Source organism: Hippocampus zosterae, chromosome 15, assembly GCF_025434085.1.
Source record: "Hippocampus zosterae strain Florida chromosome 15, ASM2543408v3, whole genome shotgun sequence".
In the NCBI taxonomy this organism is placed as follows: Eukaryota; Metazoa; Chordata; class Actinopteri; order Syngnathiformes; family Syngnathidae; genus Hippocampus; species Hippocampus zosterae.
Genome location: NC_067465.1, coordinates 4,130,154 through 4,151,071, shown reverse-complemented (window position 1 = coordinate 4,151,071; position 20,918 = coordinate 4,130,154). Strand labels below are relative to the sequence as shown.

General features: G+C 42.2%; 3 protein-coding genes across 4 annotated transcripts; 1 reads left to right on the top strand and 2 right to left on the bottom strand.

The window, feature by feature from the left end:
• Window positions 1-4,951: 4,951 nt before the first annotated feature.
• Window positions 4,952-7,787, bottom strand: cldn1 (claudin 1). Of its 2 annotated transcripts, XR_007966969.1 has the most exons (5): window positions 7,393-7,787; window positions 6,534-6,698; window positions 5,899-5,983; window positions 5,509-5,808; window positions 4,952-5,464 (listed from the first exon to the last, which is right to left on the bottom strand). XR_007966969.1 is itself a non-coding variant. In XM_052087163.1 (4 exons), the coding sequence occupies exons 1-4, from the start codon at window positions 7,613-7,615 to the stop codon at window positions 5,646-5,648; spliced, it is 636 nt and encodes a 211-aa protein (XP_051943123.1). In that variant the 5' UTR covers window positions 7,616-7,787; the 3' UTR covers window positions 4,952-5,645. The 2 variants fall into 2 exon arrangements, 1 of the variants encoding a protein (XP_051943123.1); XM_052087163.1 differs by having other exon boundaries at window positions 4,952-5,808.
• A 1,575-nt stretch (window positions 7,788-9,362) lies between these two features.
• On the top strand, window positions 9,363-11,241 carry zgc:153913 (carboxypeptidase N subunit 2). Its single transcript, XM_052087162.1, has one exon. The coding sequence runs from the start codon at window positions 9,363-9,365 to the stop codon at window positions 10,932-10,934; it is 1,572 nt and encodes a 523-aa protein (XP_051943122.1). The 3' UTR covers window positions 10,935-11,241.
• Window positions 11,242-18,429: 7,188 nt separating this feature from the next.
• LOC127587665 (transcription factor HES-1-like) lies at window positions 18,430-20,562 on the bottom strand. The gene is made up of 4 exons (XM_052046146.1): window positions 20,277-20,562; window positions 20,095-20,190; window positions 19,941-20,028; window positions 18,430-19,234 (listed from the first exon to the last, which is right to left on the bottom strand). Exons 1-4 carry the CDS (start codon window positions 20,367-20,369, stop codon window positions 18,804-18,806), a joined length of 708 nt encoding a protein of 235 aa, XP_051902106.1. The 5' UTR covers window positions 20,370-20,562; the 3' UTR covers window positions 18,430-18,803.
• Window positions 20,563-20,918: the final 356 nt, after the last annotated feature.

Below are 20,918 nucleotides of genomic sequence, written 5' to 3'. Positions count from 1 at the left end.
ATCACACGTCTTCTCCTTTCTCATGTTTGAATCTCTTCAACTGGAACATACAGATCTGACAAATTGAAAACGGGCATTGTTAGCGAGCGATTAGGCCAGAGCACGAATAAATTAGAATTTAACCGCGCCTCCGCACCTATTTGGCTTGTTACCACGTTCCGTTACCGGGGTGTCAATAAAGTCCAGAGGCAGCGGCTTATTTTCACCTCAAGGCAACAAAAGGCGGCTTGACAGGTCTTGTGCTTTATAAGCGCCTCTAAGCACCAACGGGTGGCCACATTATACACTTATTGTAGCTCATTTTATACGCCATCAGCTGCTTCTCATTCAGGCCAATTTAAAATGGGGGGGGGCGGCATGCTCACAAATCCGAAATTGAATCGTTAAGGGTTGATAAAACATTCACGTCGTTCCTGTCTCATTGGAGTGAAACTCACATGATTCTTGTTAATTGAATCACATGGGGTGGAGGGGGGGGGGGCACGTTGTGCCCACGCGGTGCCATAAGACACCGTGATCTCACTGTACTTCACGAGTAGTGTGGGTTTTTTTTTTAGATCACAGCGTTTAATTTGTCTGAAGCAAACGAAAACAATCCAACCATTGCACAAAGCGTCCGGAAATAAACATCACGTATTTTCGTCCGGAAGTTTGCGTAACCGCTGCGCAAACGTGTCCGAGGTAGCGGATCGTGATTAAAGAGCACCGATGTCACCGTGGCAACGCGCGTGTAGTGTACCATTTAATAAATTGCAGGGAATAATAATAATAATAATAATAATAATAATAATAATAATAATAATACATTTTATTTATAAGCGCCTTTCAAGACACCCAAGGACATGGCAATTTCCAGCAACTGCTTTTTGACGTTGCAATTGCAACGCACGTTTAGCGTCAGGAAGAGACGCCGCCATTTCCTCCTCGCTTTTCAACTGATTCCAATTCATCCGCTCGGACCGCATGTGGCACAATTGGGTTATTTAATCGAAAAAGATTATAGTGGTGAGACGTTGAACTTTGTCATCTCGGAAGAAGCCTCGTGCGTCTGCTACGGCATCGCCGCGTTTGCGTAATGACACGTGAAATCGCCGGAAGTGTACGTGGTAGAGCACAAAGCACTTAACTTTGAGGACTCAATGTACCGTTTTCTGACATTGCGATCAAATATGGACAAAAACAAGTGATTGAGTGGAGCGGGTAAAAATCCCCAAAGACTTCATTCTTTGCTTGTTTTAATGCAGACAGGTCGGCTATCAAGTTTATTCTCTCAATTTTGTAGTTTTTTTTTTTGTTCCTGGCTGCACTTTTGTCCAATCAAATGTCGGCCTCTACGTGTTGCCACGTCAATTTAATCTGCCCAGGGCCGTTAGAAACACTACTTCTGAAACTATCTGAGCAAATGCGATTAATTTCTTCAACCAATCGCAATTCAAATTCATTTTCTAACTTGGTTAACATTTTTCTGTCCTCTGATGTGTCGTTCAGAGCAAAGGTTTTAGACTAGCAAGACACAAGGGCTATGATTTGCACATATTCATCCATTTAGTAATCGCCACCTCAAGTGAATATGATGCATTTGAACGATTTTCTTATGTTTTTTTTTCCAGTTATCAGATAATTATTGATTCTGAACTGCTTTGTGTGATGTGCTATACGTGGCAAACCTGTGGGTTGTTATGATGAATGAATGAATGAATGAATGAATTGATGGTACAGTATCTATCATTTAAGGCACAGGTACCAAATTGACAGAAACGAAAAACGGAACCAAATTACTCATTATATTATATTATATTATATTATATTATATTATATTATATTATATTATATTATATTATTAATTTCATCGTCTGTAGCTGATTTGAGCAGGGGAGCCAGCATCATGAGGGGATGTTTAAGGCAAAAAAAAATATTTGTTGTCAAAATATGGTTTGACTATGACTTGTTGTTTTACATTATAGGTGTCATACTCAAGGCCCGTGGGCCAGATCTGGCCCGCCACGTCATTTTACGTGGCCCACGAAATCAAATCATGTGGGTCAGCTTCCATGATTCTTCTCTTACGCCATCCCCCATATGCTGTGTCTCATCGAGTGTATTTGCAGCCAGAATCTCACCTCAGACCGGCACGAGTACATGTCGAATGTCAGACTGCCTCGTTCTTTGAGTTTTTGAAAGATGTTTTGACTGTACAAGGCAAAATGGATTTTCCTCGCAATCAATGTTTGCCAAAGTGAAAACTGGCATGTCACAACTGCGATAGGACCCGCATGGTGGATTTTGTGAACCGTTTTACACCTCGTACTCGCGATGCACGTCGGAGTGTGTGTTGCCGCAGTTCCAGCAGGGATTAACCAATCGGGTTGATTTGACCTCAGAGATTATGCTTCTTTTGGATCAGTCTCGGAACATGACACAGGCCAATCACCTCAGGAACAGGGAGCCTGCAGATATTTTTGGTGCACATGCAGCCGGTTATGCAAGGATCCCAATTCAATTAGGGAGGAAACTGAGTTAACTGCTCAGTAGGGTTGAAATGAAAGTGTCATCTTAAAAAAAAAGACAAGAAAATGTTTGATCATAATAATGATGCAGAGTGGAAAGTCGAATGAAAGCGCTTTTAAATTTTTCCCCTGCTACAAGCGTACCTCAATAAATTGTTTGCGGTTGAAATCAGGGAATACAATTTGCATATTATTCAGATTCACCACAAAGGGAACTATTTAATGATTTTATTTATTTTTCTAAGATTGATGATAATATCTTGAGGAATTCGATTGTACACAAAAAAAACATCAAACTTATTTTTAATAAAGTAATTAAGGAGGAATTTTTCATCATGCTATATAATATGAGTTTCACTTTTTTTGGGGGGGGGATTAATCGAAATGAACAAACTTTTCTACAATCTTCAAAATTAGTGAGATACACCCGTCTAGTCTCACGGTGACATACTTTGACATTGCTGTGCGGAGATTTGTCTCAATAATCCAGTCATCCCTCTTTAAGAATGTTAAGTGACCTTTCACTTGAGGAATAATCCAGTTAAAATGCGTCTTTATAGCAGCACCACTATCTCTACATCTGTTATATATTAGTTAATGAATCATAAGTATTTCTTGTATAAAAAGTGTAATACAGTACTCAGAGAATAATGTTATATTTCAAAATATATTTGTTAAATAATATTCACTTCATTTTGCCCTCAATAAACTTTGACTTCAATATCATAATATGTCTTTATTTAGTCCCACCAATGGGAAATGGGCAGTACAACAAACAATAAGAATAAGAATAATAAGAATAAGAATAATGAAATAGTATTAACATTGTTACTAAAGAGTAATTTGCATTTCTCGTAAAAATACAACTTTATTCCTGTACAGGTGGAAAATATGTCTTATTATTATTCTCATAACATTTCTTTTTTTTTGTTGCTGGAAAGAAACATTATCATGACATTCTGACCCCAGCCCAAAACTAGAAAACTCCTTTATTGAAGTATGATTGACGTGTACATGTGGTATATGTTATGTTAATTGGCAGTAGGATTATAAACGGGTAAGGAAAATTTCTCTCCTGTAAAGTGTTCCTGGACCCAAAAAGTTTGAGATCCAAAGCCTCCTCTGAAATCAATCATTCAAAATGTGTACTCTGTTGCCCTCTAGAGGAAATGTCTAGTCATTACCATTTCCAGAATGCGAGTGAAAGTAGACTGACGTTAATTCATATTCAAAATGGGGCATTTGATAACATGATCATATTGTGTTTTCTGCAACTTTATTTTAATAGCCAAATGATAATATTCAGTTCCAAAATGAACAGTACCGTGAAGGAGTATCAGAGCCACAAAGAAAAGAAAAAATATTCACATGATATTATTTTGTAATCTGTAATGGTACCATTCGACGGGAATTGCACTTTAATGTGATTGTTTAATCAAACAAATTGTGCTTTTTTATTTGTTCGGATATTGATCATATCGTTAATTAATACTTTTTTCATTAGCGATAATTATGAAGATTTTAATTTTAAAATGTGATCGGTGTACATCGCGAATCTATCAACACACTAGTAAAAATATAATGCACAAAAATATACATTATTTAAATGAATTTCTGAAACAAATTTCGTTTTCCACAGTCCTCCAGTTTGCAGTTCATATACATATACAGTAGTACAGATTCATAAATCCATGTTACTACCTGTGTCCAGTCAGTCGAAGTCTGACCAGAGGGGGGCGCTATCTGCGACGTATTCAACCAATGAACCTTCTGAAACTGCAACATTTTGTACGTTTTCCTCTCTAATGTGAACGTTTTTTGTGCTCGTTAGGACAACGAAAACAGCAGGTTTTCGACCACTTCTGGTGGTTAAGGATGGGGTGAGGGGGGGATTGAGTTTTTTTTAAAGGTGGGACCAGGTGCCCTCTGTCACAGATAGTTGAATCTTACTGTGAACGGGCGTGCGTCGACAGGAATGAATGAACTGAGGAATGCTTGTCAGGTGCCCTTCCCCCTCTCCTTTTTTTCCACTGCCCCGGAGGCTCCACTTTACTGCAGTAGCAACTGGTGCATTTGAATCCATGGAAACACGAAAAAGCTCACTGTGAGGCTCCCATTTTAAGGGAGTCAGGAGAAGAAGTGTTCACTCATATTTCATCCAGTCAAGCCGTCTGTGGGTAGAACCGTAAAGGTAGAAGGGGGAAAAAATCGTTGTATAAAGTCACAATTAGAATAGCGTAGAAATGACCGACCTTGTAAGCGTGACTGAACGATACCAAAGTCAGTTGGAATAGGCTTCAGCTCAACTGCAACCCCAATTAGCATAATTAGTTTTGAAAATGGGCTGATGATGCATGGATGGACATTAATAACACATTTCTCATCGTGTTGTCCTCGTATGGGGTCGTGTGGTGCCGTGCATCTATGAAGTACACACAATGTGAAATAAGAAATTTGTGATTGAGCTTTATTAATCCAACTTGTTTTTCACAGATGGGAAGAATGTGTGCATTTGAGTAGTGTTTATGTATTCTCACAACTTTTGGATGCTATTTTGAAGGAATATCACCCTTGAAGTTGATGCTAATTTCCCATTAGCATGTCAGTGGGATTTTACACTGACTTGAGGATTAGCAGTAGCATATTTTGTGTTTAAATCTACAATGTGTTTTACAGTCCACTGCGACTGGGGTGTCATTCAACAGCTTAAAGCATGCTCACGGACGGCAGAATCACATAGACGACACGCTATGGTTGCTACACAAATATCGTGCATTCGGGGGTACTTTGATAACATCGGGAACTTGTAAACGCACCGTTCAACACAATCATTTTTCTTTAATTATAACGTTTTAAAGATTGAGAAAAAGCAAAATCACGATTAGATTTTGTTTAATTGCCCAGCCCTAATATAGATAGCGAGAAAGAGAGAGAGAGAGAGAGAGAGCTAAAGCTAGCTATCTAGTTTGCTAGCTAGATACCTAGCTAGCAAACTAGATACATAGATAGATTGATAGTTAAAGATATAATAGTATGACAAAGCAACATTTAACAAAACCAATATCCTGTACATTTTGCACAAAAAAATTGTACATAACAACCTCTAATGGCAAGTTTATTTCTGGTGAGAAAGACAGCCTACACGTAGTCTTTGCCCGAGTTACTGGCCGCGTTGGTTCGTGGGTAGCGTGCAGCTTTCCCTGAGTCCTGTTTGGGGCAGTTGCAGCACAAGAAGCCTCCTCCGATAATGATGAGGATCGCAGCGCCCCATCCCACATAGAGGGCACTTCCAAATTCGTACCTGCCATTATGTCACGTACATTTAACATCAGCAACATGAAATAGACTAATCAGCATAAAAACACAGCACTGTAAATTCCAGTCACCTCACCTTGAGTTGGTTGGTGTGAAGGGGTTGTAAAAGTCTTGAGCTATTCTGTGGCCGTACCAAGACGTTCCCACCAGGGCAAGGAGGCCTGGAAAAGCATAATAATAAGGATAAGAATGATAATGATAATAAATACAAACATGGATATTAAGAGCTCAACCATGGGAACTTTACCGGAGGTTAAAAAAAAAGTAACAAGCCTATTTTGACAAGGGAAGTAAAAACCGTCAGAAAAATAAATACCAAAGGTACCTGAAAAATAAAATAAAGTACATCAACTAAGTATTTGTACTTGGTAACATCGCACCAGTATGCCTAATAACATTAGATTTGCAATTTACATACAACATATTTCAAATGTCGGTAACACTGACAGCACTTTATCAAAACGTCATATGCACATCAAAATAAGAATATCATACATGCTTCTATTTTTAGTCACCTTTCTAAATGAAACGATAATAATCATCTTAAAAATCAACCATAAATTGTATAGAAAATTAACAACTAATAAACACCATGGTAAATAAAATGTCATTTTAAAGTGCAACGGTAAAAAAAGACTGTAAAGTCACAAAATCTTTTCTAATTAGTTGCTTCCCACCCAGCACCGAAAACACGTGTTTCAACCAAATCACCCGCAATAATCAAGACGATTCCGCTTGTTAAAGCCACTTTGGCTTTCTGCTCCGGCTGTTCTGCCAAACACTTGGTGCACTTCATGCCCACCATTGCCACCAAGAGGGCAATCAAGCAGAGAAAGATGGCCGCCAGCATCAGTCCTCGTGTGCCCAAAACAATGGCTGGGGAGACAAACACACAGTACAAGTGGGCATTGGCTTGTCTCACAGACACCATGAATAGCTTGGTGGTCATACTGTAATTTCTATATCGAAAAACAAGATGACTCGATGATACTGTTCACCTTGAATCTCATCAACAAACAATGAAATGCTCTTTCACTTTGGGGTAACAAACAAGCAGCTTGAAGCAAGCACGCTTGGCTTCTTATTTGGAAAAATATACTAGCAAGAGTCTTCTTTTCATTTCCTCAAAGTCTTGCCATATGACAGTCTCCCAAATTCTTGACAGCAAGAGTGAGAGTAGGCAATTCATTTAAATGTGTTTAATGTGATTCCAAATTATTACTATTATTATTATTATTTTAATGGTCTCACGTTTCCAAATTCAAGCCTGTAATATTCCCTCTGTTTCTCTTCTCCACGCACTTTTCGGGCTGTTTGGCATCGGTTGGTATTTGACTGACATGTCCCTGCATGCATCCACGCTTCCCTTTTATAACGCCTCAAGGAAGGTTTGAATGAGCATAGAGCCTTTAATAGAACATGTACCGATCCCCAAACAAAATGGTCATTTAGACTTGACACAGCTTGTCATGCTCTGCTCTTGTGAGATGGTGTAATTGGATCACATTTGTTTAAGGAAAATGAAATAAACGACATGAGTGGAAATGCACTTAATTCAATGGAACATTACCTGGTAGTTGGAGAATTGAATCATATACTTTACACTGAACTTGGCCCGTGCTCTGCGATGCACAGGTTTTCCAGAGGCCTTCATAAAGTGCCTGAGCTGTAATGATGTTGTCTCCTGCGTAGGATGAAGCCTTCCACTCCACCATGATAGTGGATGCGATAGAGCCAATGAAACCCACGAAGGCCAGTGTGAAGCCAAGAAGTTGTATTCCAGCATTGGCCATGTTTCAAATCAAGAGCAAAAATATTTCAGGAGGAAAATCTAATCAAATCCAAGTATGAAACTCCAAGTGGAGAAAAAAACCCCAATGAGACCGATGTGTTGGTGCTGAGGCTGTTTCTTTGACACACACAATTTTTTTTTAATCAATGTATCACTGGGAGTGACCTGGAGAAAAGGGAGGATCGACTCACTGTCAGATATAGGACAGGTTATTGGTGTATGTCCGCCCCTAATGGATAAAGTTGTGTACTGCATGCGTATTCCCGAACGTCATAACATGATAATGACATTTGAAATTACAAAGCAGAGTGGAAGCGTGCTGGGCCCATAACCCAGTGGTCGATTGATTGAAACCATCCTCTGTTACTGTCTTTCTATGCTCACTCGCACTTCTAAATGACATGTTTTATTCAATGGGGTGGTACAATGCTACATCGCAGCAATTTAAAACAAGGATGGATGGTGAGCATGTTTTTTTTCTCAAAATATAGCCATAATTTTTTCATCCTATTTTTAGAACAAGTTAAAATGTTGAAAGACATACATCAAATTCAAAATCTACACGTTGATTAAAAAAGGCAAAGGCAATTACAACAGAAATGCAATTTCCAATAAAATATATCACTTTCTTAAAACTAAAATTATTTTTAAAAAACAGACATTACAATACTTTTCATTTGACGTTTTTCGTAAATTGAACGTGGCTATTTTCTTCATATTTTTTTGTAGTAGTAGAAATGACATAACACCGTCATACTTTAGAAGATGTTACATAGAAGTACTTCAAGTCTGCAAACAAGAACTCGCCGAATTACTTTTTTGTTTGATTAAGTTATCGAGGCAATAAATCACTCAAAGGGGTTTCTTGTTGAGAGCAAAAGAAAGTGACAGACAAAGTGGCCATCGACCAAAGGTTTACTCTTGCCTAATTCCGGCTTGTTGAGCTATTTGCCTTTCGGTCAGCAACGCTGCTGAATCCATTTCTACGCTCCATTTCAGCGGCAACGGTGAGTTGAACAACGACATCACTTTTACAAACGTGTTACAAAGTGTTGGGAAGAAATAAAATACAAATGGTTTCTTTCTTTGCAATTACAGGAAGTATATTTTTCTGTAGTCAGCTTGAATATTTCATTTTTCGATGACTTTGTGAACTGATACTCCCCTTGAAAACAGATGCTAGTACAGTACAGGTACTCAAGTACGACTAAATGTATTTTACTTTCTACTTCTTACTCTTTCAAAATAAACTACCCCCGCCACCCCAAATGATACATTGAAATGTATTGTGCTTAAAAGTTAAAATACAAGTGAACTGCACTTAGCAATTGTACCGCACCGTACCACAAGAGGGAGCCACACACCACTCATGTTACTCATTCCACATTTTGGGGATCACCGAAAGAAAGAGTAAACATCCATCCATCCATTTTCTAATCGGTTTATTGTCACGAGGGTCGTCAAAAACCTTCACACTTTAACAGATCTCCCATCTAAAGGGCTTTAGAAGTTAAATGTGATGGAAATGCACCAATTTAATTAAAAGAATTGAAGACACTGCGACACAATCTGTAGTAGTAGAAATTGAACATTTAATTCAGTGCCTACCTCAATGAAAATTAAAACCACTATATCTACTACAACCATTGTGTTATTTTACACAAATATCCGTACTTGTACTTCAATATCGAGTGTGGTTACTTTTGCCACCATTTTACAGCTCTTCTGTTTTGTCTCAACAGCGAAAAATGGACAGAGGACTGCGGCCAACCGTGTTCATGCTGCTGCTTCTGTGTCCCAAAGGCGCCATCTTGTCCCACTTCAACTGTCCGTTCAGATGCCAATGTTTTACGCCAGCCCAAGTCCTGTGTGCTGATGAACACATGACATCGGTGCCCAAGAACATATCCCGGGAAGCCGAGGAAGTCATCATCATGACATCAGCCGTGCAGTACTTGTTCTCCGCTGCCTTTGAGGAGAGTCCCCAACTCCGCAAGCTGATCTTCTTGAACAATGCACTGAAAAGTATTCATTCTCGGGCTTTTCAAAACCTGTCGGCGCTTCAAGAACTGGAGATCAGCGGGAACCCTTGGCTGGAACATTTGTTTCTGGGGACTTTTTCCGAGCAGGAAAACCTGACCAAGCTGCAGCTCAACTACAACAAGTTCCACACTGTTCTTCCCGGCATGTTTAATGCTCTTCGAAACCTAGAGACCTTGGAGATCAAGGCCAACATCATCTCCGATTTACCCGCGTTATTGTTTCGGAACCTTCGCAATCTGCGCACCTTGGATTTATCTCTAAATAAAATCCAGAAAGTGGAAGGAGAGACTTTTTCTGGTTTGACCGCGCTGGAGGTTCTCAAAATAAACAACAACCACATTCGCAATATTTCATCGGACACGTTCCGTCACGTGGCTCACCTGACGGAGCTCCACTTGGAAGGGAATACAATATCAGAACTCGCTGACGAGATCTTTTCTGCGTTGCCCAAACTGAAGGTGCTCAACCTCCGTGGGAACCGCCTGGTCACTTTTAGCGACGACGTATTTGCACGGGAGGCTTCGAATCTGACACATTTGGACCTGAGAGGAAACAGGCTGACACAAGTGTCCTCTCTCAGTACGCTGACATCCCTGACTGACCTTTTCTTGTCATCCAATCAGCTTTCAGGGCTCCCCGAAGACATTTTTCGAAACGTCACCTCGCTCGAGAACGTGGATCTCTCGGAAAACAAACTCGCATCGTTGCCGGAGAGGATCTTCGCCGAGCTCAAACGCGTCAAAATGATCCACCTCCACAAAAACCGGCTGAGTAGGTTGGAGTCCAAATTGTTTCAGGACCAGGAGTTCATTCAGCAACTCTACCTGTCTGATAACCAACTGAAAAATCTCCCGCTGGGTCTCCTGGACCACTTTGCACTCCCGCACATGTTACGACTCCACGGGAACCCTTGGCGATGTGACTGCCACATGTGGTATTTGCATGATTTCGTGCTGAACAACAACCAGGGCGTCGAGGCGCCGGACAGGATGTTGTGCGAGAGTCCCGACTTCCTGCGGAGGCGACCGCTGGCGTCCATCGGCAGGGACGAGCTTCTGTGTCGTTTGCCCGAAGAGGAGATGACCGACCTGAGCGGCTGCACTCTTCGCAAGTCGAGCGACTCACTGGTCATCAAGTGCAAAGTGGAGAAATGCTCTTCCCCGTTGACTGTAAAAGTTGAGTTTTTGGAGCGCAACGGCAGTACTCAGGAGCACGTTTGGAAAAGCGTCCATTCGCAGTGCAGCGATGTGACGATATCCAAGGCTGCGATGCCATAGATCGCAATTGATTTCTTTTCGGACAAACATTTGTGAGGGGTTGTCAGATGCGTTCGGACCGTCGATCAATTCTGCAAATAAACTAAGCAGATGATTACCAGCATGTAGGGTTGGATGAACCTTTTTTCCTTTTTTTTTTGGTTTTGTTTTGTTTGGACGGTTCAAAGGTTCAGCATTCGCTGTCTCGCTGTGATGATGTCATCATCGAAAGGAAAACGTTAATCATCCATCAACATGTACAGTCCCATGTACACTAGAACAGTGTTTCCCAACCTTTATTCAGCTAAGGCACATTTTTTTACCTTTTTTACCATCCCCCAACCCCCTCCCCAAAAAGTACATAGAGAATAAATATGTACCTTCTGCCATCTAGTGGAAGAGCACGTCATTGTCCATCTCTCACTATAGAGTTGAACACATTTCTACTCTATTTGGAGGAAAGAAAGCATTTTCAAATGTGTTAAGTAAAACTGGATAATTTCCTGTGTTAGAAAATTCCCTTCAGCTTGAATGTTCTTACATTTTTGAGGAGGGGAAACAAAAAAAAAATGAGTGAAGTCTTTTCAAAAGATGATCCAATTGGCCACTCATCATTCCATGAAACTCCCCGCCGCAGCCCGGTGCTTCAAAATGCAGAGAGGGGATAGAAAGGCGCAGGGAGTAGGAGACAAGCCTGGACACAACAAGGCACACAGATGGCCACACCTTCAATACCGCATGCTAACCCAGTGGTTAATAAGGGCCAAAGGTCAGCGGGTTGATTGGGTCCTCGGTCCGGCGAAATGACATCCCAATTCCCATGACAAAAAGCGGTTGGCTGTCTGACTTCCAAAGTGTGAAGGCTTGACCTCGAGAGGACGTAATCCTCACTTGACCAGAGATGCGGAGCTCAAGAGGACACTCGACATTCAATCTTTTTAGACATTCATTTCAATGAAAATAAACTGGGATTAAAATAGAGGATTTTATGTCCACATTTTATTTTTTTTTAATCATTCATAAAAAAATACAATAAACAACCAAATGTGTTTAAAATACTATTAATTAATTGTAATTAATTAAAGTAACGAATTTCCTTTATTTCTATTTAAATGTGTGTTTTTGGTCACATAAATTGATTAAATTTTATGTTGAAAATATTCCATACCGATTTTATCCCAAATATTTAATCGAGAAAAAAAATTAAAAAAAAATATATATATGTTTTTAAAAATATAAATATAAAAATATAAAAAATAAAATATAAAAAAACATGTACAGTGTATATATATATATATATATATATATATATATATATATATATATATATATGTGTGTGTATATATATATATATATATATATATATATATATATATATATATATATATATATATATATATATATATATATATATATATATATATATATATATATATATAATATGTGTGTATATGTATGTGTGTGTGGATGAATTCAGAGGTCAATAGAGTTATCGTTAGCGCCATATGACCTGTCAGCATCCATCAACGGTTGTCACCAAATGACCTGCGGCAGCAGGTCCCATGAGGTGTCCTGTGATGTCGAATGAAAAGCAAGCGTTTACCTCCTGGTCAGAACCTGCTCAGTGAGCAGTTAGTGCACCGCACAACTGCCCTTTCGAAGGGAAGGGGAAAGAAAAGAGGGAAGGACACTTTATCTGGTGGGACAAACAATGTCCAAAGGAACACAAAGCATCGAGGAGTCGAAGGAGGAGGTTCCCACAGAGTTTAGGGCGTCCAGTGGGGAGAGAGGTGACAAGGCCACAAAGAGGTCATACGAGCCTCAGTGCCCAAGGCAAGCATACTGCCAGCCCTTGTAGATTTTGAGTGAAATTTAGCTGAGGTTCTCAATGTATACCCAAGCCTTTATGTGTCAAGGAACCATAATTGGTAACATCAATCATAATTTTAGACAGTTTTACATGAATGAAAGTGCATTCTGGACAGAGAAAAAGAAATCTGAATGCGAAAAAGGCAAAGCTGGCAAAAGTGCTCAGACTCTGTACTCTAGTCCACCAAAATAAAAGTATTGATTCAACTTGTGTTCTTATGTGCCAAAAGTTAAAAAAATGTAATTCCATAAAAAACAACAATGTATTTTTAATCAAAGAAATTACACTCTTGTGATATCATACTTTTGCTGAAACATGTTCAGTCACTTGTGAAATGACAACCAACACCAGCTGTTAAGATGCCAACAGGTGACAATTAGATCCTCTTGAGGGTGACATGCCGCCTCCGTGATAACGTGACCCAAACTTCTCAAGAAAACAAACGGCTATTTTTTGGCACTTTCAATGTGAGCCTTGCTTACAAACAAGGGGTCAACATTTAGCCTTCAATGCACGCTGACCCCCGAGTTCGGGGGGGGGGGGGGTAGCTGCATTGGCGTTAGTGACTAAATTAACAACAGCTGACCTGATGTGGGTGTTAAGTGGATGCAGAGTTGTCATCAGAATGGCATTCTGGCACATCGCCCTTTGTCTTGAGGATAACAAGAGGCTATAAGCTCCTTATCGTCACATTACAATTATCACGGATGAATTGGGTGCGATGATACGCAAGGCCTCTCTCAAGACCCACTCTAATCCAGCTTCCCAGATGGATTTTATCATTCATGCAAGTCCTTCGGTGCATTTTAGTGGTTATTCTCCAATTAGGAGTGAATTTGAGAGAGAGGCCTGAGGGTTAGGGTTAGTGTTTAGGGATAAGGGTTAGGGTTTGGGTTTAGGGTTAGGTTTAGGATTAGGTTTTAGGGTTTGGGGTCTGGGGTTCGGGGTTAGGGTTAAGAGTAGGCATAGGGTTAGTGTTAGCATTAGGGTTAGGGGTTAGGGTTTAGGGTTTCGGGGTAAGGGTTAGATTTACGGGTTAGGATTGAGGTTGGGGTTAGGTTTAGGGGTTAGGAGTAGGCATAGGGTTACGGTTAGCATTAGGGTTAGCGTTAGGGTTCGGGGTTAGAGGTTAGGGTTTAGGGTTAAGGGTTAGATTTACGGGTTAGGATTGAGGTTGGGGTTAGGTTTAGGGGTTAGGAGTAGGCATAGGGTTACGGTTAGCATTAGGGTTAGCGTTAGGGTTCGGGGTTAGAGGTTAGGGTTTAGGGTTAAGGGTTAGATTTACGGGTTAGGATTGGGGTTGAGGTTAGGTTTAGGGTTTGGGGTTAGGGTTAGGAGTAGGCATAGGGTTAGGGTTAGGGTTAGCATTAGGGTTGGGGTTAGAGGTTAGGGTTAGGGTTAGGGGTTAGGGTTTAGGGTTCAGGGCTAAGGGTTAGATTTACGGGTTAGGATTGAGGTTGGGGTTAGGGTTAGGGTTTGGGGTTAGGTTTAGGAGTAGGCATAGGGTTACGGTTAGCATTAGGGTTTAGGTTAGGGGTTAGAGGTGTTAGGGTTTAGGGGTAAGGGTTAGATTTACGGGTTAGGATTGGGGTTGGGGTTAGGTTTAGGGTTTGGGGTTAGGGTTAGCATTAGGGTTAGGGTTAGAGGTTAGGGTTAGGGTTCGGGTTCGGGTTCGGGTTAGGGTTAGGGGTTAGAGGTTAGAGGTTAGGGTTTAGGGTTCAGGGCCAAGGGTTAGATTTATGAGTTAGGGTTGGGTGTTGGGGTTAGGGTTAGGGGTTGGAGGTTAGGGTTTAGGGGTAAGGGTTAGATTTACGGGTTAGGATTGGGCTTGGGGTTAGGTTTAGGGTTTAGGGTCTGGGGTTTGGGTTAGGGTTAGGGTTAGGGTTAGGGTTAGGGTTAGTGTTAGGAGTAGGCATAGGGTTAGGGTTAGGGGTTAGAGGTTAGGGTCTCGGGCTAAGGGTTAGATTTATGAGTTTGGGTTGGGTGTTGGGGTTAGGTTTAGGGGTTAGGGTTTGGGGTCTGGGGTTCGGGGTTAGGGTTAGGAGTAGGCAAGGGTTAGGGTTAGCATTAGGGTTAGGGTTTCGGGGTAAGGGTTAGATTTACGGGTTAGGACTGAGGTTGGGTTTAGGGGTTAGGGTTTGGGGTTAGGGTTAGAAGTAGGCATAGGGTTAGGGTTAGCATTAGGGTTAGAGGTTAGGGTTAGTGGTTAGTGGTTAGGGTTTAGGGTTTAGGGTTCAGGGCTAAGGGTTAGATTTATGAGTTAGGGTTGGGGTTGGGGTTAGGTTTAGGGTTTGGGGTCTGGGGATTAGGGTTAGGGTTAGGAGTAGGCATAGGGTTAGCATTAGGGTTAGGGTTAGAGGTTAGGGTTAGGGGTTAGAGGTTAGGGTTTAGGGCTAAGGGTTTGATTTACGAGTTTGGGTTGGGTGTTGGGGTTAGGTTTAGGGGTTAGGGTTTCGGGTCTGGGGTTTGGGGTTAGGGTTAGGAGTTAGCATTAGCGTTAGTGTTCAGGTGATGTGCTCAGTTGGCTCAATGACACTCAACAAGTGCCCTAACATGAGGAAATCACAAGCCTCCTTCTGTTCGTGGTGGATGCTTTTCACAGTCTTTGCAATCAACTGAGTTGAAAGTGAATTTTGAGATTTGTTTCTAAATACATGATCTGTGATGGCAGTTAAAGATTATGTGCAATGACTGACAACTATGTCAGATTGAATTGTGGTGATGTATCCTTCCATTTTCTAATCTGCTTTTTTCTCACGAGGGTCAGGGGCGTGCTAGAGCCTCTCCCAGCCGTCTTCGGGGACACCCTGAACCGGTTGCCAGCCAATGGCAGGCCACACCTGGATTGCCAGTGTTTCAAACAGCAAAGCTGAAATTCAAGTTTGATGGGATGTCTCTCCACTTGTTCTCATCGGCTTTGGTGGGTATCCGGCCAAGAAGTGCAAACAAGAGCTTGCTGAGATCCGGCCTTCCCTTTGAAGACGAGCTGACTTGTGACGAATCGCCAGTGTGACTCACTTTTAATGCGCTGGCCATTATGCCCTCGGTATGAGTCCAGAGTGATCAATTTTTGTCTCCCAATGTTCTGGTGTCAGGCTGATCCTTGATTCATGCATGTGGAAGCGCCACTTCCACTGGAATGTTGTGAGTGTTTTCCAAAACAACTTGCTAAATCAAAAAGGGACAAAGGGCATTCACCATTGATATCGAGAGCCCGATTCATTCCTTCGCCTCAGGCACGACTCGCGACGTCGACCCCCTATCGAGCGCCATAACAACCCCTTCAGACAATACCGCGCCAATTCATCGCAGAGGAGTTTCCGGTGTGTGTGACCGTTGTCACTTTGTTGGTGAGCCATCAATCACTGCGGACGGCAAAAGGGACCAGACCAGCCCAGCGACAAATGTTTACACCTCTTCTCTTTGCAACATTTGGGAAAATGGTGCACCCGAGGGGTTTGGGGGGGGGGGGGGGGGGTAGCGAGAAAGGATAAGACACAATAAGACAAAAGACAGCAGGGGGGGTCCGACCCTGCAAACATTCCCAAGAGTGGCCATCATCTGTTGACGATGCCCCATGCGACGCCACGGCGGGTTCTCTGATGATGGAGGCAACCTGTCGCGACCTCACAGCTTCTCCGATCTGAAGAGCAGAGCCTGCCGCGGAGGCGCCGACGAAATCTTTCAAAGCGGAACCTCGGGGAGCTGCCGACAATATCACTCGGGAGTGAAAGTGACAGCATGCTCAGCCTCATTCCTCTCCGCCGATCAAACCTCTTCCTGGGCAAACAAGGGGAAGGCCCATTATGAAGATGGAGAGGGTCACGGGAGGAGGAGCCATTCGGCCTCTGAGGGGCCCACCTTTGTTTTTGTACTTTGGGGGTCTTCTCAAAGGCTCAGGGGGAACTTGTTTTGTCACAGAGTGCACATTAGCAGGCAGAGTTGAAGTTCGAACGGGCCGTGCAGATTCCGAAATGGAGCAATGTCGTCTGAAATATTTTGCACCTTGTTGGTCTGAATCTTCCCTTTTTTTTAAACACAGACTCTTAAATTGTATGAATGTGAAAAAAAAGAAACAACTGAGTAAGTGTGGTGGCGGTGCGGCTTTTGGAGGCCCTACGTCCGTCCTGCTCGATGGATTGTCAGATTTGAGGCGACGTGCTGGTGAAGCTGCCGCTTCTGGATATGGTGAATTGGCCCTCAGCAGAGTCGCCCGCTGTGCGAACGTTGCCGAGGTGGCGCTCAGTCGCGTCTCGTTAGCCTCACAGCATCATCGTTCGGAAAACAAGAAATGATTTCATCCTCTTGGCAGCTCCCTCAATGTCACTTGTGGGCGGGTCGCCAGGTTTGCGCAAACGACACGCACGCGAAAAATAAATAAATAAAACAAAATGGCAAATGATCTTTCAATGACTTGCAAAGGTGTGTGCATTTTCTGAGGTTAGTCACTTTACGACCATGTATAGTAAGGCATTTTTAGCTGAAAAAAAAACAACCATAAGGCGTTTTTAGCCGAAAAAAACGACCATGTATAGTAAGGCGTTTTTGGACGAAATTTTTAGCCGAAAAAAACAACCATGTATAGTAAGGCGTTTTTAGCCCAAAAAAATGACCATGTATAGTAAGGCATTTTTAGCTGGGAAAAAAAAACAACCATAAGGCGTTTTTTGCCGAAAAAAAACGACCATGTATAGTAAGGCGTTTTTGGATGAAATTTTTAGCCGAAAAAAACAACCATGTATAGTAAGGCTTTTTTGCCGAAAAAAACGACCATGTATAGTAAGGTGTTTTTAGCCCAAAAAAACGACCATGTATAGTAAGGCGTTTTTAGATGAAAAAAAACAACCATAAGGCGTTTTTCGCCGAAAAAAAACAACCATGTATTTTAAGGCGTTTTTCGCCGAAAAAAACGACCATGTATGGTCAGGCGTTTTTAGCCGAAAAAAAGGACCATGTAGAGTCAGGCCTTTTGGACGAAAAAAACGACCATGTATAGTAAGGCCTTTTTGGATGAAAAAAACGACCATCTATAGTAAGGCATTTTTAGCGGAAAAAACGACCATGTATAGTAAGGCATTTTTGGACGAAATATTTAGCCGAAAAAAATGACCATGTATAGTAAGGCCTTTTTGGATGAAAAAAACGACCACGTATAGTAAGGCATTTTTGGACGAAATTTTTTTAGCCGAAAAAAACGACCATGTATAGTAAGGCATTTTTAGCTGAAAAAAAACGACCATGTATAATAAGGCGTTTTTCGCCGAAAAAAACGACCATGTGTAGTAAGGCGTTTTTCGGAGAACAAAACGATCATGTATAGTAAGGCGCTTTTAGCCGAAAAAAAGGACCATGTATAGTCAGGCCTTTTGGACGAAAAAAACGACCATGTATAGTAAGGCGTTTTTAGCTGAAAAAAACGAGCATGTATACTAAGGCGTTTTTAGCCGAAATTTTTTACAGAAAAAAACGACCATGTATAGTAAGGCGTTTTTAGCCAAAAAAAACGACCATGAATAGTAAGGTGTTTTTAGCCCAAAAAAAACGGCCGTGTAACGTAAGGTGTTTTTTAGTATTAAAAAAATGACCATGACGCATGTCAGGCGTTTTTATTTGAAAAAAATTACCATGGATAGTAAGGCATTTTCGCCAAAACTTTTAGCTGAAAAAAATGACCTCATGGTGGAATGTACAGAGCCGCCTGTTGCCATTCCCGCAACACGATCATAGCTTTGTGCTCAACCACACTTGGATTTGTCACCAAGTCAATTTGTGTGTGGATTGTAACATTATTTCTGCAGCGAGACAGACACTTTTTTTTTTACGTTTTCGTTTCGTGATGTGCCTCGGCTCAAGAAAGTTGGGGAAACATTGAAACGGCTCTGATGACATCAAGTCAGTCAACTTTCTCTCAGGTGGAAAAAAACAAACAAAAATGTCAACGTTATTCTCTCCAGTACACGTACAAAAAGGATCAAAAGTAAGTCAAATGATGCAATAGTCCAGTTTTTTGCCTTGTCACTCTACCAGGGTCTCCACACAGAGTCTGAAGTGAGCGGAGGCGCACCGGGGGGCACGTGATAGCCGCCGTGTGCGCCCAAAGGTGCGAGAGCCGCACTGGGAACCAGAAATGCAAAATGTCCATCGGGAGTCGGGACCACTTTACAGCTGGCATGGAGATTCAGCGTGTCTGCCGGCGGTCGTATCTGCGCGACGTTTTTGCAGGGAACCCGAGGGGCGTTGACGGCAGATTGTCCGAGCGGGCCCGAGTGAGGCGTGTAGAAGTTGACCGCGTACATTTGGGAGACGCGGGCCGCCAGGTGGCTGAGCAGGCGCGTCCTGGCCTCAGAGTTGACCTCGTCACACGTGGACAGGTAACGGGTGACCTCGCCCACGCACTCGCTGAAACCGGCACGGTATTTCCCCAGGACGGACGGGTCGGCGGTCGCTGCGGCTGTGGAGGAAAGCACCAAGATCACATCGTTGCCGTCATGTTTGAGTGTATTCCACTTTATGTTGCTAGCATATACGCTTGCGTGCTCACTTCAACACAACTCCGCCCAGGAGTCATATAAAAAAAAAAATCGCTAATTTAACCCTTTCATGCACCAATAATGATGACCTGTAACCCGATAACATGATTACCCGTCCACTGTTCTGACCGTCGTCCCCAAACGGGTTCATATGCTTAAAAAAAAGGTAATTAGTGCGCTGTCATTCATTAAAATGACACGCGTCGCCAGCGCCAGTGGTCAGCGTCACTGTTCGTGCTCACACCCGCGCTGTGGTTACATCAGCATCCCAAATTCTTTTTCCGAGCTCTTGTCGGCACGAATCATGCAAGAGATGACGAATTGACTCAGCGGTATCAGAAGTGAAAATCATTGGTCATGTGCTTCAATACTGACTTTTTGCTCTCCTATTTATTTACTGTTGAAAAATTGTCATTTCCAAATATACAACAATGCAGGTGTGATTAAAAAAAATCAATAGCAACAAGTTAGATGCAGCTCACTCATGGTAAGTGGCGTTTTTTTTTTTCCGAATAGCAACACACACAAAATGTCTCAGTAGGCAACAAGAGACAGATCAGCTATTTAACTACTCAAAACTTGATGGGTGCATAAAACGATAAGATTTCACAAAAAGAAATCATTTACCCGTCATCTGGAATCGTTGCAGGTTCCTGAGATGCTTCACGGTCATCTCAAGGATATCCGCCTTCTCCAGTTTGGAGTGTCTGGAGCTCTAAAGCCATTTTGTTATTAGTTTTTGAGCGTAATCATTGCGTCATAACGGCGTGCGTGGTCTTACATCTTTCTTGAGTGCGTCCAAGATGAGCGTCTTGAGGTGACCCAGACTCTCGTTGATTCGCGCCCGCCTCCGCTTTTCCATAATAGGTTTGGAAGACTTGAAAGCGACACATAGATACATATTTTCAAATCATGAAATCGGTCACCGAAAGTTTAAAGAATAGTCGTATTGAGCTGCCTGACCTTTCTGCCCGTCGTCTGACTCCGCGCACTTTCCACAGCGGAGCTCTCACAGGACCCGGATGAAGTCGTTCGCTCCAAAGTACCGGCCGGCATCTTTCACACGTGTTCTTTCCCTTTCCACTCCAGGAGAGAGAAAGAAAACGAGTCGAAAACAGGTCCCGCCTTCCCCCTGGCAAAGCTCCGAGCGGTTTGACGGTGACAAACGTCCGTTGCCGGCCAAAGTGCCACTACATCAACAGAGCCTGCGGGTCTATTTATAGAAGCGGAGGGGCCGCACGCGAGCGGCTCGTGCGGCGGCTCACTCAAGAGGACCAATGAGAGCTTTTCAGACCACACTCCGTTTCCTTGCACTACACTTTAAACCGCCAGTTCTCATCAAATTCGATTAACGAAAAGATCCTTTTATTTTTTTCTACGTTTTTTAAAAATGTCATGCTTCAAGACCTATTTTAACAAAGTTACGACTGATATTCCGTAGCAGTAAAGGTAATCGAGGCATCAATACACGACTTGTGTGACAATACAATGCAAAACGTAATCTGACGACAAAAAAAAAAACACCAAAAAAAATCTGTGACAACGATAACGACTTTTTAACGACAACTTCACAACAGCTTTGTTGAGAGCCCATTGACAGAGCAA